Source organism: Cenococcum geophilum (genome assembly GCF_001692895.1).
Source record: "Cenococcum geophilum 1.58 unplaced genomic scaffold K441scaffold_17, whole genome shotgun sequence".
NCBI lineage: Eukaryota > Fungi > Ascomycota > Dothideomycetes > Gloniales > Gloniaceae > Cenococcum > Cenococcum geophilum.
Genome location: NW_027137575.1, coordinates 1,162,660 through 1,175,776, shown reverse-complemented (window position 1 = coordinate 1,175,776; position 13,117 = coordinate 1,162,660). Strand labels below are relative to the sequence as shown.

At 42.8% G+C, this 13,117-nt stretch overlaps 3 protein-coding genes across 3 annotated transcripts; 2 read left to right on the top strand and 1 right to left on the bottom strand.

Annotated features, from left to right (window-relative positions):
* The first annotated feature begins 198 nt into the window (after positions 1-198).
* On the top strand, positions 199-4,112 carry K441DRAFT_609681 (uncharacterized protein). The gene is made up of 3 exons (XM_067645513.1): positions 199-397; positions 465-658; positions 717-4,112. Exons 1-3 carry the CDS (start codon positions 273-275, stop codon positions 3,899-3,901), a joined length of 3,504 nt encoding a protein of 1,167 aa, XP_067504820.1. The 5' UTR covers positions 199-272; the 3' UTR covers positions 3,902-4,112.
* Positions 4,113-4,504: 392 nt separating this feature from the next.
* On the top strand, positions 4,505-5,701 carry K441DRAFT_658736 (TFIID-31kDa-domain-containing protein). Its single transcript, XM_067648408.1, has 2 exons — positions 4,505-5,510; positions 5,565-5,701. The coding sequence occupies exon 1, from the start codon at positions 4,592-4,594 to the stop codon at positions 5,369-5,371; it is 780 nt and encodes a 259-aa protein (XP_067504819.1). The 5' UTR covers positions 4,505-4,591; the 3' UTR covers positions 5,372-5,510; positions 5,565-5,701.
* K441DRAFT_634939 (uncharacterized protein) lies at positions 5,659-6,551 on the bottom strand. Its single transcript, XM_067646419.1, has 2 exons — positions 6,257-6,551; positions 5,659-6,125 (listed from the first exon to the last, which is right to left on the bottom strand). The coding sequence occupies exons 1-2, from the start codon at positions 6,420-6,422 to the stop codon at positions 5,845-5,847; spliced, it is 447 nt and encodes a 148-aa protein (XP_067504818.1). The 5' UTR covers positions 6,423-6,551; the 3' UTR covers positions 5,659-5,844.
* Between the last annotated feature and the right edge of the window lie 6,566 nt (positions 6,552-13,117).

Here is a 13,117-nt window from a genome sequence, read left to right as displayed (position 1 = left end):
TGAGGACGATGTGGTAAATGTTGAAAGTCTCCCTGCACCCTGCATTTGGTGGTGATTCAACCCCGGGTGTGGCAGTCGGACCCACGCACTGCCAAGCGCAGCCGAGGGATGGCTCAAATTCAAAATCGGGCCGACTCGCTTTCATGCATCTAGTCGGTAGGCCTGCCACTCATGCGGTTCCCTCCTGCAAACACCACTCGTGACTGCATCTATCGCTGTTGCTGATGCTATCGCGACCTTCAGGCCTCTGGTCTGAATAGCACGCAGCTCAGATGCTCTCCGAACATCATCACACTCTTTATTGGCATCCCGACGCTGCCCATGTCACCATGGAGGGTCTCGTCTTTTACTCATCCGGTTGGCTAAAGACTGTGTGCATTGTTACAGCTTTTTTCTGGTTTGTCAATCACACATCACTAATCTAGCTCCTGTAAGACATTTCTCCACTGACTTATTTCAATAAGGTTGGGATATCGAGCTTACCAGGTCCTGTCGAAGCCCGTCGACGAACTCGTAGGTCTTTTAGGCCTCGAAGTTCCGGTCGCGCCAGTTGTCTCTCTGGCCGGTATAAAGGCGGACGGGGTTCTGTTGCACTGGAAGCCACCAGAGCAGCGAAGTTCAGTTGTAAAATATCTTGTGCGTGTCAACGGCATTGATAGTGAGTTTTCCAAATCCTCGTGTCGGGATTCAGTGCATTGCTAACACCCACATCACAGTTGGCGATGTCGCGCCGCAAGAAACATCCGTTACAATTGCAAATCTCCAACCAAATCATCACTATGTTGTTCGAATCGTCACACTCAACTCCGCCAACTTCCAGGCTCCTAGTCTACCTCTTCGACTCAAAACTCTTCCCGCATCATCGGAACAATTCTACAATACTTCGGTTCATAAAGATGACTATGATACTTCGGAAGACAATGACTCCAATCCCGCTCCAGTTGTACGGCCTTGCAAGGCTTTTGCTGATGCAGCGCTCCCGCCTCCAACTCCACCCCCTATGACTCGTGAGCATAGTAACAGCCAACCACGGATGAAACGTACAGAGCCAGGGAGGCGGAATTCTCCAGCATCGCAAACTGCCGATCAGGCAAGCATGGCTCAGGAATCTGCAGAGTCCGAGGTATCAATACAACAACTGACGGAGAGATTGGAAGCTCTTCGTCGGGATATTGAGGAAGCAGAGAAGCAGATTGCGGATGAAGAGGAGGAATTTCAGAATGCTAGGACATCGTTAATGAGAGAGAAGGATGAAAAGAAGCAGACTTTGAAGGAAAGAGAGGACGCTAGCCGAGAACTCAGGAAACAGGTGGCCAGCTTAGAACGAACAAATGTCGCAGCACAAGCAAGGAAATCTACACAGGAAAAGTTGTTGCATCAGAAAGAGAATGAGAGGCTAAAGATGAAAGAGGACATAGCACGCTGGGAAAGCGAGATACGAGAAATGCGGGCCGATGTTGAACACATAGAGAAGGACAAAATCGAATATGAAGACTCGTCAGCTAAGAAGCTTGAGGAGTTGAAATCTAAGCATGCAGAGGAAATACAAACGAACAAAGGTCTTCAGGAAGTCATCCGCAAGAAAGGCATTGAAGTCGAGACCCTAGAGGAGCAGAAGAGGAAGTCAGAGAATGGGGAAGACGACGGCGATCAACAAGACCGAAGCGCGGCAGCTGAAGTTGAAGAAGATCGACAATGGTTACAAACACTCAGTACTCTGCAACAACGATATGCTGCTGCTTGGAATATATTCCAAGAAGCCGAAAATGCCAATCGTGAAGCACGTCGCCAGCTGGCATTTTTAGAACAGCGGCGTGCTAGCCAACCACATTTATTTGCAGTAGTCCCACCCCAAGACGTCATTCCCACGCGGAGGGGTAGTCAAAGGCGGCGTACGACGAGTATTCGCAACGAAGTTGTTTCATCTGCTGCTCCAGGCGGTTTCGTTATGTCTACCGCTCCTCCTTTCAATACTAGCGTGTCTAGTATTTCTCCGACCTTCACCAACCCGAACCCGTATTTCAATATCAATAATGGTATGGCGTTACCTCCACCAAAAAATGTCTCTTCATTCTCGCCAGCGGAGGTGGAAGCATTAACGGGTGGTTCCCCAATGAGCCCTACTGCTGGCTCCCTTCTTCCGTCCGGACTCTTTGGAGACGATGCAGATAAGATTGATTTGGATGGAAAGGATGACCTTGGTCTTGGATCTGGGTTTGAAGCACTCGGTAAGCTTCAGTCGGGTCCGGGCCCTCTGCCAGGGCTGGGTGCTCCTCAAACATTGGAGCAATCCATACAGGGTCCAAGCTCTCCTGTGTCGATTCAAAGCCGATCTCCTAGTGTTTTTGCTAGCCCTAGAGATAGTAACAGTCACTTATCGTTTTATCCAGCAACCGAAAACATTATCGATAGCGACAAAAGGTCAATTAGGTCGACATCAAGTTCTTTGGTGGCTGGTGGCAACGCTCCTACTACCCGTTTTGGAAATTTGTTCGGCTTGAATCGGCAGCGTGGTAAAACCCTTTCTGATCAAGGTCCTCCCCTGGGCTCGTTGAAAGGTTCACAAAGCCATTCTGTGCCTCGACAAGATCCCAACGAATTGGATCCTATTGGGACGCAACGAAGACGAGGTAGTCATTCTGGGGCATGGCTCGAGGCGTTCACTCGTAGCTCTTCCAGTAAAACGGCGGCGGCAGAATCTCAGAGCAGCCCCAAGCATGTTGCGACCCGCCGTAGAGCGTTCAATATGTTTGGTTCTAAGGGTGACCCATGGCCAACAACCACCCTGGGCTTAGATCGGCGACCTTCTTCTCCTCGACAAGGTTCAACTAAATCTACGGAAACCGGCCTCCTTCCAAGACCCTCAACTGAGAGCCAGCAACGGTTTGGATGGCCTGTAGATGGTTCCGGCCAAAGGAGTAGCCCATTAGGCCCCGATTGGGGTATTATAAATAATAGCTCCTGGTCAAGACACCCTTCACGCCGCCCATCGACACAGTATGGCTCATCGGCCAGTCTGGGACATGATACAATGTTTGGCGATACTGCGGATTTCCCAGCGACAACAAGGTCTCCTACCCAAGCTCCCATTGGGACTCGACCTCAGTCATCGGCGTCGCTGCTACCTCCATCAGCACCAGTGCCCCCAACCCCACCTAAGCAGCTCAATCCAACGGCGCCAAACTTTAAAAGCATCTTTGTACGTGACAAGAAAGCTGAGAAGGCAGAAAAAGCGGCGGAGAAAGCTGCAGACAAAGAGGCTAAAAAGGCTGAGAAAAGCGGTGAGAAAAAGGCTCGATCGGAAAAGTCTGATAAGTCCTCTCGTAAAGAGAAGGACAGGACAGCTGCTTCTGAGACATTCACAGTGGATTCTGCTAAAGACACGTCTCCATTAGATCCCCGTAGGTCAAGAGACAACCGCTCTATTTCTACGGCCGCAGAGTCCACGTCTTCTCCTCGCGAATCCCTTGAACGATTTATATCACAAACGCCCTCTGAGTCGCAAACACCATCGAGTATTGGCAAAGAGTCTTTCATGCAAAAGCTGTCTCGAAAGAGCAGTTCTGGAAAATTCTTCCCTGCTTTCGGGAAAGAGAAAGGATCTCTCTTTTCTAAGAAAGCTAGCGAAATTGGCACCCCAGATGAGACTGACGAAGATGGTACAGGCGGTAGTAGTGTTCTGGGGAAAAGTGTGGATAGTATAACGGGAAGCCCCTCACTTGGAGCTGGTATTGGCAAGGACAATCGGGGAAACGGACTAAGCTGGAGCTCGCTGAAGAGGATGGGAAAGCGAGGTGACAAAACCCCAAGTTTGCATGAGAGCATTGCCAGTGAAGCGACAGGAGATGAGGAGGACGGCGCTGCGCAGTCTCCTGCGGAGGGTGTTCTCGGGCCAGCGTGATAATAAACTTCTTGATTTGACAATGGAACTGATGATTGGTATGGAGAAGCTCTGGCTTGGTGTTGAAAGGACTCTGCTGGCTCTGTCATGGAGATTACTCTGACTCTCCTTTATTTTTGGAAGAATCATGAGCGGGGGTTGATCAAAACCAATACGAATAATTGGAAGTCTATCTCTATTGTAGCATCACTGAATTCATATGTCTATCTACCTCACTTGAACCACGTTGTGCACCAAGTCGCTCCAAGTCTCAGCCCTATCCCTTAACCGCTAGATGTGGTCTGTGCGCGAATACCGGGATCAAGGCTACGCGTGCTCTCTATAGAATTCAACGATTGACTCAATTTGGCTGTAGTATCTGCAAGATACCGTTCTGCAGGAACGATACCTGCCGGAGCTTCATATTGAGCGACTTAACTCCAAAGGATAAACTTGCGTAGAGATTTTGTATAAGAATTAAGCAATATCAAAGACTTCAAATATCTGAGCACGGCTACCGAGTCTAGTTAATCTAATTGGCTGACGCTTATCGATAAGCTACGGACCCAAATCGACGGGTTAGGGGATAAGCAGAGCCGCATATCTAGTGCCAAGTCCGCCGCGCCTCCAAAGCTTAACTTCTTTCTACTCCCAAATCTACACTCATCACGAACCCATTCCACCACCATACACCACGCTTATATGTGAAATATGGCCTCGCCCGTCACCGGCGATGTGCCAAACGGTATCTCAACGCCTCCAACTACAACGGCTGCATCCACCAACCTGCCGAACCCCAGCCCCCCAACTTCCACCCAACCAAACACACAATCGCAATCACAATCGCAACAACAGCTCTCCCAATCCTCAAATGGGCAGCCTCTCAACCCAATCACCTCCGCATACCCCCCGACCTCCCTCAGCGACACCGGCACTGGCAAGCGGCCGCGCGACGCGCGCCTGCTGCATCTGATCCTCGCGAACCTGGGCGTGCACGCCTACTCCGAGCGCGTCCCGCTGCAGCTTCTCGACTTCGCGTACCGCTACACGTCCTCGGTGCTCTCGGACGCCGTGAGCTACGCGGAGCCCGCGCCGTCGGCCACCACGAAGAAGGGCGCCGCGGCCGCGGACGAGGGCGGCGTGAGTCTTGCTGCGCTGCGCACCGCCGTGGCGGCGAAGGCTGGGTACCAGTTCAACGCGGCGCTGCCGAAGGAGTTTTTGGCCGAGGTGGCGGGCGAGCGGAATAGGGTTGCGTTGCCTAGGGTGGAGCGCGAGTTTGGAGTGAGGCTGCCGCCGGAGAGGTACTGCTTTACGGGTGTTGGGTGGGGGATCAAGGATATGTGGGAGAGTGAGGGGGAAGAAGAGGGGGAAGCGGTGGCAAGTGGGGATACGGTTATGGGCGAGGGAGGAGAGGATGATGGAGGTGAGGAGGAGTTTGAGGAGGTTATGGGGGTTGGTGTGGGGAGGGAGGTGGACATGGTTGATGGATAAGATGTTGGATCGTTTAATGGGTCGCGAAGAGTAGTAGTGGATCTGAAGGTTAAACGGGTTCCGGTGCTTTAGGCTTGTCGAGGTCACATCTGAGATTGGATGACGCATTTCTCCTTTTCAGGGCGATGCAAAAGCGGAGGTTGTTATGGCGTCTTAATTGGGTCTCATCTTCCAAGCTAATGATGTTTGACAGCATTTCAAGGCGTTAGACGGCAATACCAGAGTCGAATATTTTCTTTTCCTTCCATCTAGCTGCCGCATATTGTACATGCGGAGCATAAAATATACAGGTACATCGAATATCCACCACAAAATATCATATCTTACAATCCCGCTTGTCTTTAAACTACGCCCAAAAAAAAAAGAGCGTCGTTTCCCACCCTTGGTTACACACCGAAACATGCCAATAACGCCATATTATGCAATCCCCTTCATCATGGCTCCCCCACAATATTCTTTCCTCACCCACCGTATCACCTCCCCCCATCCTTTCCTCCGTCCTTCCTCTGGACCTTCTGCCCCCTCTCATCCAACCCCCACCACTCGCGATGAAATTTCTCCTGCTCCAGCCTCTTCTTCTCCTTCTCTTCCCTCTCCCGTTTCCGGTCTTCCTTCCCTTTAAACCACTCCTCTCGTGCTGCATCCTGCTCCGCCTGGGTTGCGTGTTGCACCATGCAGGCATTCATAGCCATGCGCTGCGAGCGGCACGCCCAAGTTGCTGAGATGGTGCGGTTGAGAGCGCAGGAGGCAAAATCTACAGACGAAGCAAAATCAGCAATCATATAAGACCACGTTTGACAGAATAGTAAGACAAGGGGTCGCTATGCTTATAATGAAGGCATGCAGCTGCAGGAATTGTTTGCGAGTGCGGGGAGGGCACCCTACCTCTTATCTCGTCTGCGCACTTCGTGCGCACCCGCTTGTAGTATAGGTCCCGCACTTGCTGCTCCTGGCCTGCGGAGAGCGGGACTGGGTTTCGCGGGACGGGCGCTGCGGCGGCTGTGGGCGGTATGCTGTCAGATTGTGGCGCTGGAGAAGTTGCGGTTGCCATTGTGGCGGCGGGGGCGGGTCTGGTGGCTGGAGACACCGCGAGGTAGTATAACCCAGCACGTTTAATATGATTGGATGTTCGTGTAGGAGCTCGAGGGTAGCGTGGAAGCTGTAAAGTGGGTGGTGGTCCTGCGGACGCAGCTTTGAGAGCTTTGCGGTGGTTCGAGGCTATTTGGAGGATTCGGAGCGTGTAGATGCAAATTTGGATAAGGAGTGGGAGAGCAAACGCCAGAGTGGCTTGGCGGGTTTGTTTGTGGGGTGGGCCGAGGCACATGTCAGAGTTACCTCAGCGAGCTCAGACGCGATTTTTTAGCTAGCATCGGAATAACCTACGCCGTCTTCCGAATTACAAAATCATGTCTAAGAGCCTTTGGCGCGTTTTGTTTAAATTATAACCAAAATCCGCTAAGCGGATATTGCGGATATCTAATTCATTTATTTATATAACGCGTTATTATTACCATATAAAGTCACATTTTTTTTAAGACTTAGGGCTTCTAAATGGTATAAATTTTATTATACGGCTATTGCTTAGTCCTAATATTAATTTCGTTAAAGTTAAAAAACGCGTTATTAAAATTATAACTATATATTATATCTTATTAAATAGTCCGCTAATATAGATAAAACTATACAGATCTATAGATATCTACTACTTAAAGTTATTGCAACACCTAGTAAATACTATAGTCGGGTCCTTCCTTAAAAATATCCTTTTTTGGCCTAGAGTACCTCTACTACTACTAGACGCTATATCCGCATAGAAAACCCACTATAGCTTAGAAAAAAAACACTAGTCGTTAGGGTTAGAAGACTATAGTTAAATGGGAATGCTAATAGGCCTTATAAAGCTTATGGGAGCTAGATAATTGTATATAAAAGGATCTTACGTCCCTAGCAGAGAGGCAGTTATAGGACGTGTAAGATAAGCTTCTAGCCTTATAGGAGGTAAGTAAAGATAAATAGTTAAGCTTAATAGATAGAGCTATTAAGCTTCTATATCCGTATAGCGGATAACCCAGTTAAATTAAGGTATTAAGATGGGTAATATATAGGCGGAGGGACTTATTCCTGGTAGTAAAGATATTATAGGGTAAGAGTATAATAATGCAGGCAATTCCATTACTGATTTAAGCTTCTGTTGCTATTATTATATTGCCTTTAAACGTAATTAAAAAGGAGCAGCTGTTAAAGATATAGGCTATCCTAGGAGCGAATCCCGTATTTATATATATGGAGGTAATAAAAGTGTATACGGATATCCTAAAATATATTAAGGCGGGTTAGTTTACGTATATTCTAGTATCGCCAAAGTTGCTATTAAGTAAATGGTTCCACTATATCCTTACTTAGCCTGCTTTTTACTTGTATATTTTCTTAGTTATAATTAATAAGTGTTATCTAGTTACTAACTAGGGTAAGAGCTTCCGGCCCTATTACGTACAGCTCTTTAAGGTCTGATTACTGCTTGGTCTAATAGTGCTATAGTTTATATATACTGCAACACTTAATAAGGAGACGTATATAAAGGTGATAAAGCTAGTGGGGTTTTATTAGAGTATAACAGATCTTAAATAAACGGATATTAATCGGCTTAACCTATCTATTATTAGGGGCTATATTAAGAGGAGGGATAAGCATAATTACAAGGCACTATTCTTTGTTATTAAAGAGGCATTTAAGGAGGTGGTAGTAGAGGAGGATTATATATCCGCGACCCTTAGCTAGATATCTATAGGGTCTAGTAAAATATCCGCATTATCCGGCTAAACGCCTATAACGCCTAGTAGGATATCCGCTACCTCTATTTATTAATTAGTTGGGCGGATCTAAAATCCGGTAGGAGGTACTATATAGCTAAAGGGACGAAAGGTTTTAAGTCCTAAATTAATTCCTAAGACAATCATCTTTCTTTATGCTAAAAATTATATCTATAGGTATATAAATACTATCCGTTTATAGCTTATAACTAAGGGCTATACTATTAAGTAGGCTAAAATAGTAGTACGGAGTTATTATGCGACATTATCTAAACGTAATAAGAGTAGGGAGTATTAAAATTTCTATGCAGAAGACTTACCTACCCGTATTCTTATTATGTTAGACGCCCTAGCCTATAGTATAGATATTCCAGATATTATCTATTCTATTATATACGGTTATTATCCTAATAAAAGCCTAAATATAATACTGTAGAGATTTAGAAGGGCTGCCTAATATAACAGCGTTACTAAATATGTAATTATCCTTATTAAAGACTGGTATAAGGGCGCTGTTGCGGATATTGCACCGCTAAAGCAAAAGTCTTAAAAACCTATAGCCCCTCTATCTACCCGACTTGGCCGTAACTTTATTACTGCTAGGATAGCAATACAGGAGGATAGGGCAGTGGATTTCGCCAGCGATCTAGCTTTATTCGTTATAATTAATAGTAATATTATCTCGCAGGTATTTGCTTGGGAGGAAGAGGATTAAATACTTAATAAGAATATAACATTATTAGCCCTATTAATTAAGTATATAGAAAAACAGAAGAGGGCGAAGACTAATATAGAGAAACGGGCGGTACTTTTAGATATATTATATAAGCTCGTGAATAAAGCTACTGGATATCTACGTAATATTCTACTTAAGCTATATAAGAAGACGAGTCCGTTATCTAGAGGTCTACGCTATTGCTCTAATTACGATAATTCGTTATAGGCTTATAAGGAGTATAATATTATCGCACTATATATTAGGAATATTGCGAAAAGTAAGTACTTAAAGGATCTATTTATAAGTGTTAAGAAGTGGATTAAAGGATAGCTTAATACAATATACTAGGATGCAGTTTAGAGTCTAATTTCCAGTTATATTATATCTAATAATTAAATCCGCATACTCTATATCTAACTACCACTAACCTATAAGGGCTTTAAGCGGATATTGCCTAAATAGGATTATAGCTTCCTAGGAGATAAAGTAGACGCGCTTATTCACTTTATTTGTAAGGAAGAAACGCGATACTTTAGTACTAGTGTTTTATAGGTTGCGTCGCAACCTAGTAGATATATTGCTATATCTAGAAGCTCGTTATAAACGCCTCTACTATTAATAGGTTAATGGGGACCTATTAGTGCATTAACTATAAGGAGTGCTAGCCTTAATTAACCGTTGTAAACCAAGGTATTACCGCCCTTATAGCTATTATTAGCATCTAGCTTATAAACGGATATAACCAAGTCTTAAATATCTTAGCTTATATTAACCTAAGACTTATAAGCGAACTAGTCCTAGACTATATATACCACTCTATTGCAGTTATCTTAATAGCTGGATATTTAATATCCGCATACTTTAGATACACGGCTACCCGCTTAAAAATCGTCTGGTGTATATCTACAGCGCCTTTATTATTCTTAACAGCTTCTTAATATAGCCCCGCACCATCCTTATAATTCTCTACCGCCTTAATTTATATCTCGGAATAACCTAGGTATTAGTCCGTAGTATAGCCTTTAAGCTCCGCAGTAGAAGTTTAATAGTATTATTAGCTTGAATATAGGTGGCGCTAGTCTATAGCGTAGTATTTAATCTCCATAGTAATCTCCGCGTGCGGTTATTACAAATCAACGTAGCCTTATTAATACTTAATCTCCGCCCTCTAAACTAGGCGTAGTTTAGAATTCGCGTGCTAATGCTCGATCCCCGCCTTCTAAGTTAGGTATAGCTTAGAATTTACAGCCTAATATTTAATCTCCGCTCTCTAAACTAAGCGCAGCTCAGAACCTACAGCCTAGCACTTAATCTCCGCCCTTAGGTTTAGATATGACGCAGCTTCAGCAGGTTAGTATTTAATATTCCTTAGCATTCCACTTATTTGTTAACTTAACTAAGACTAGAGCAGAGCTCTAATTAATATCCAAGTATTAAGTGTCAATCTCCGCATACGCATTTAAATATTCTATTAAATTCTTATTTAGAGATACCCTAAAATTCATACCTAAAGCTCCTAAAACCCGTAGAACCTATATTATATTAGCCAAGTTTAAGTATCTTATAATCCTCTTAACCAGATATTATCCGTTCTTCTTAGGCTACTATACCTTAAGCCTCTTAGCTAATATTAGATCCGCCTTATAGTAAGAGAAAACAAAAGAATATATCTGCGTACTTTAAAAATAAGAAATCCGCTTACTAAGTAAACCTAATATCTACTTACAACCCTTCTCTAGCACCTTAGCCAAGCAGTAATTCTATATTAATATTACTTCGTAAGTCAACTAGACGGCGCCCACTTACTTTAATTAGTAGTAACTTAACTATAACGGATTTGCGCGTTATAAATAAGCGTATACAAGGTGGTTAATTTTTACTAAGGTAAGTTATAGCGGCGATTATTCGTTAGTAAGCTAATTTAATAAAATCGGTAGCGCGGATATTTACCTTTAATTAACCTCCGTACCTCTTCTTCTACTAACCTTCCACTTTATAGTACCGCACCGTAAACTTTACTATTATTATTTTATCTACTATCTATTAGCATACTACTATCTATAATGCCTTTATTTATACCTCTAAATACGTCCGACAGCTATTTAGTTAAGGAACTTAATATACGTGACGTTAACGATAAAATAATTAAGGACGCTTTTAAGAACGCTCTTTTTTTTACTAATTCTTTAGAATCTCTACCTAGAGAGTAAGCTTTCTAATACTAAATTATGCCTATAGCTAATATAATTTTAGGAAATATATACTAAAGCACTCTTTATTAGATATAGCAAAGCACCGTAATAATACTATTGCAAAATCCGCTAAAAATCCGCTTACCTCTTTACTACTTACCTCCTTACCGCCTACTTCTTTACCGCTTACCTCTTTACCACCTACCTTTAAGCCGCCTATTTCTTTATCGCCTGCTACTTCTAAAAAGTTTAATCCTTATTATGCTTCTGCTTCTTTTAAAAGGCAGGCTAATAAAATTGCTATATAAAATGTTTAGTATAAGATAGCCTTTAAATTGTATATGTTAGCTATACTCTTTTAGTATCTTATCTACTAATTTACCTCTTATAGTAACCTAATAGAAATATTAGAGATTTTAGACAATAATAAAGAGAGTAATCTTAATAACGCCGACTATCCTAAAAGCCCTTCTCTATCCTCTTACAATCTCCGTAGCCCTTATAAGCTCTATAGTACGTAGATGGCCTAAGCTATAACGTCGGATATTAACACAAAAGAGCGCCTTCCTATTTAAGTGCCGTTAGCAAATAAATAGTATACCCTAAAAGCTAGTGCTTAGGAGAATATAAAGGAAGCTCGCTAGCGGATATATATCTATGTCTAGAATATTAAGGGTAGCTTTAGTATACTGCGTGATCTGCTATACGCTCTATACGTTAAGTAAGACTATAAATATCGTATTTATAAGCAGAACGCTAGGCCACATTTTAGAGGTATATGCTTAAGATGTCGCTTAAGTAGTAGGTTGTGTAAAAAGGTATATGCTAATAGTATACCACTATTCCATTAGCTAATACGCATATAGGATAGTTTGTTAAGACTAAAGCCGGTTATACCTTAGCGTAAAAAACGTGCGCAATTAGCTTCTACTAGTAGTCCGACTAAAACACTTACCAAAAAGGTATAATATCCGCATTTTAATAATACGGATATTACTAATATCCGTATAGCTTCGTACCCGCACCATCCCCCCTTTAAAGATCTCCCCTCCCCTAAAGACTCCTACTTGTAGTAATATGCATAGCTATAGAGGTACTTATTCTACCGCTGCTCCTCCTACTCTTTTACTAATTCCTAATATGCCTAGTACTGCTTCTAGTACTATCACTCCTACTAGCACGGAAAATGTTAGGGTATATTTAGTAATTGCTATTTCTGCGCGCGTTAATATAGTTCGTAAATAAGTGGCTAAGGTAGTAAAAGATATTTAGGCTATAGATCACCGGTTAAGTAAGCTTAAAGGTTCTCTAAGTGAGATAAAGGATAAGCTTGCGTTTATAAGGCGTAGTATTACTATACTTATACGCAACGCTGGGTTACTAGATATAGAACTTAAGTAGATATAGGTTAGCTATTACTGCGGGTTAGCTGTTATTATAGGTTTAAAGTAATAAAATAGTAACTCTTACCTCTTTACTACTATATATATAGGAATTAAGTCTCTACCTTATATTTAATAGATATACTTAATTAATATTGTAATATCCGTATAAGCTAAGATAACGATATCCGTATAAGCTAAGATAAAGATATTCATATCCTTACACCATTAATTTTTACTAAGGTAAGTCACTATAGCAGCGATTATTTATTAGTAAGCTAATTTAATAAAATCGGTAGCGTAAATATTTACCTTTAATTAACCTCTATACCTCTTCTTCCTCTACTAACCTTCTACCTCTTAGCACCGCACCGTAAACTTTATTATTATTGTTTTATATACTGTCCTTTAGAATACTACTATCTATAATACCTGTATTTATATCTATAAACGATGTTAATACAAATAATAACAACTAGGCGGTTAAGGAACTTAATATACGCGATATTAACAATAAGAAGTTCAATGCTGTTAAGCACACTATAGCTACTCTTACTAAGTCTTTAGATTCTATTTTTAAAGAGTAAGCCTTTTAATACTAAATTATACCTATAGCTAATGTAATTTTAGCAAATATATACCGA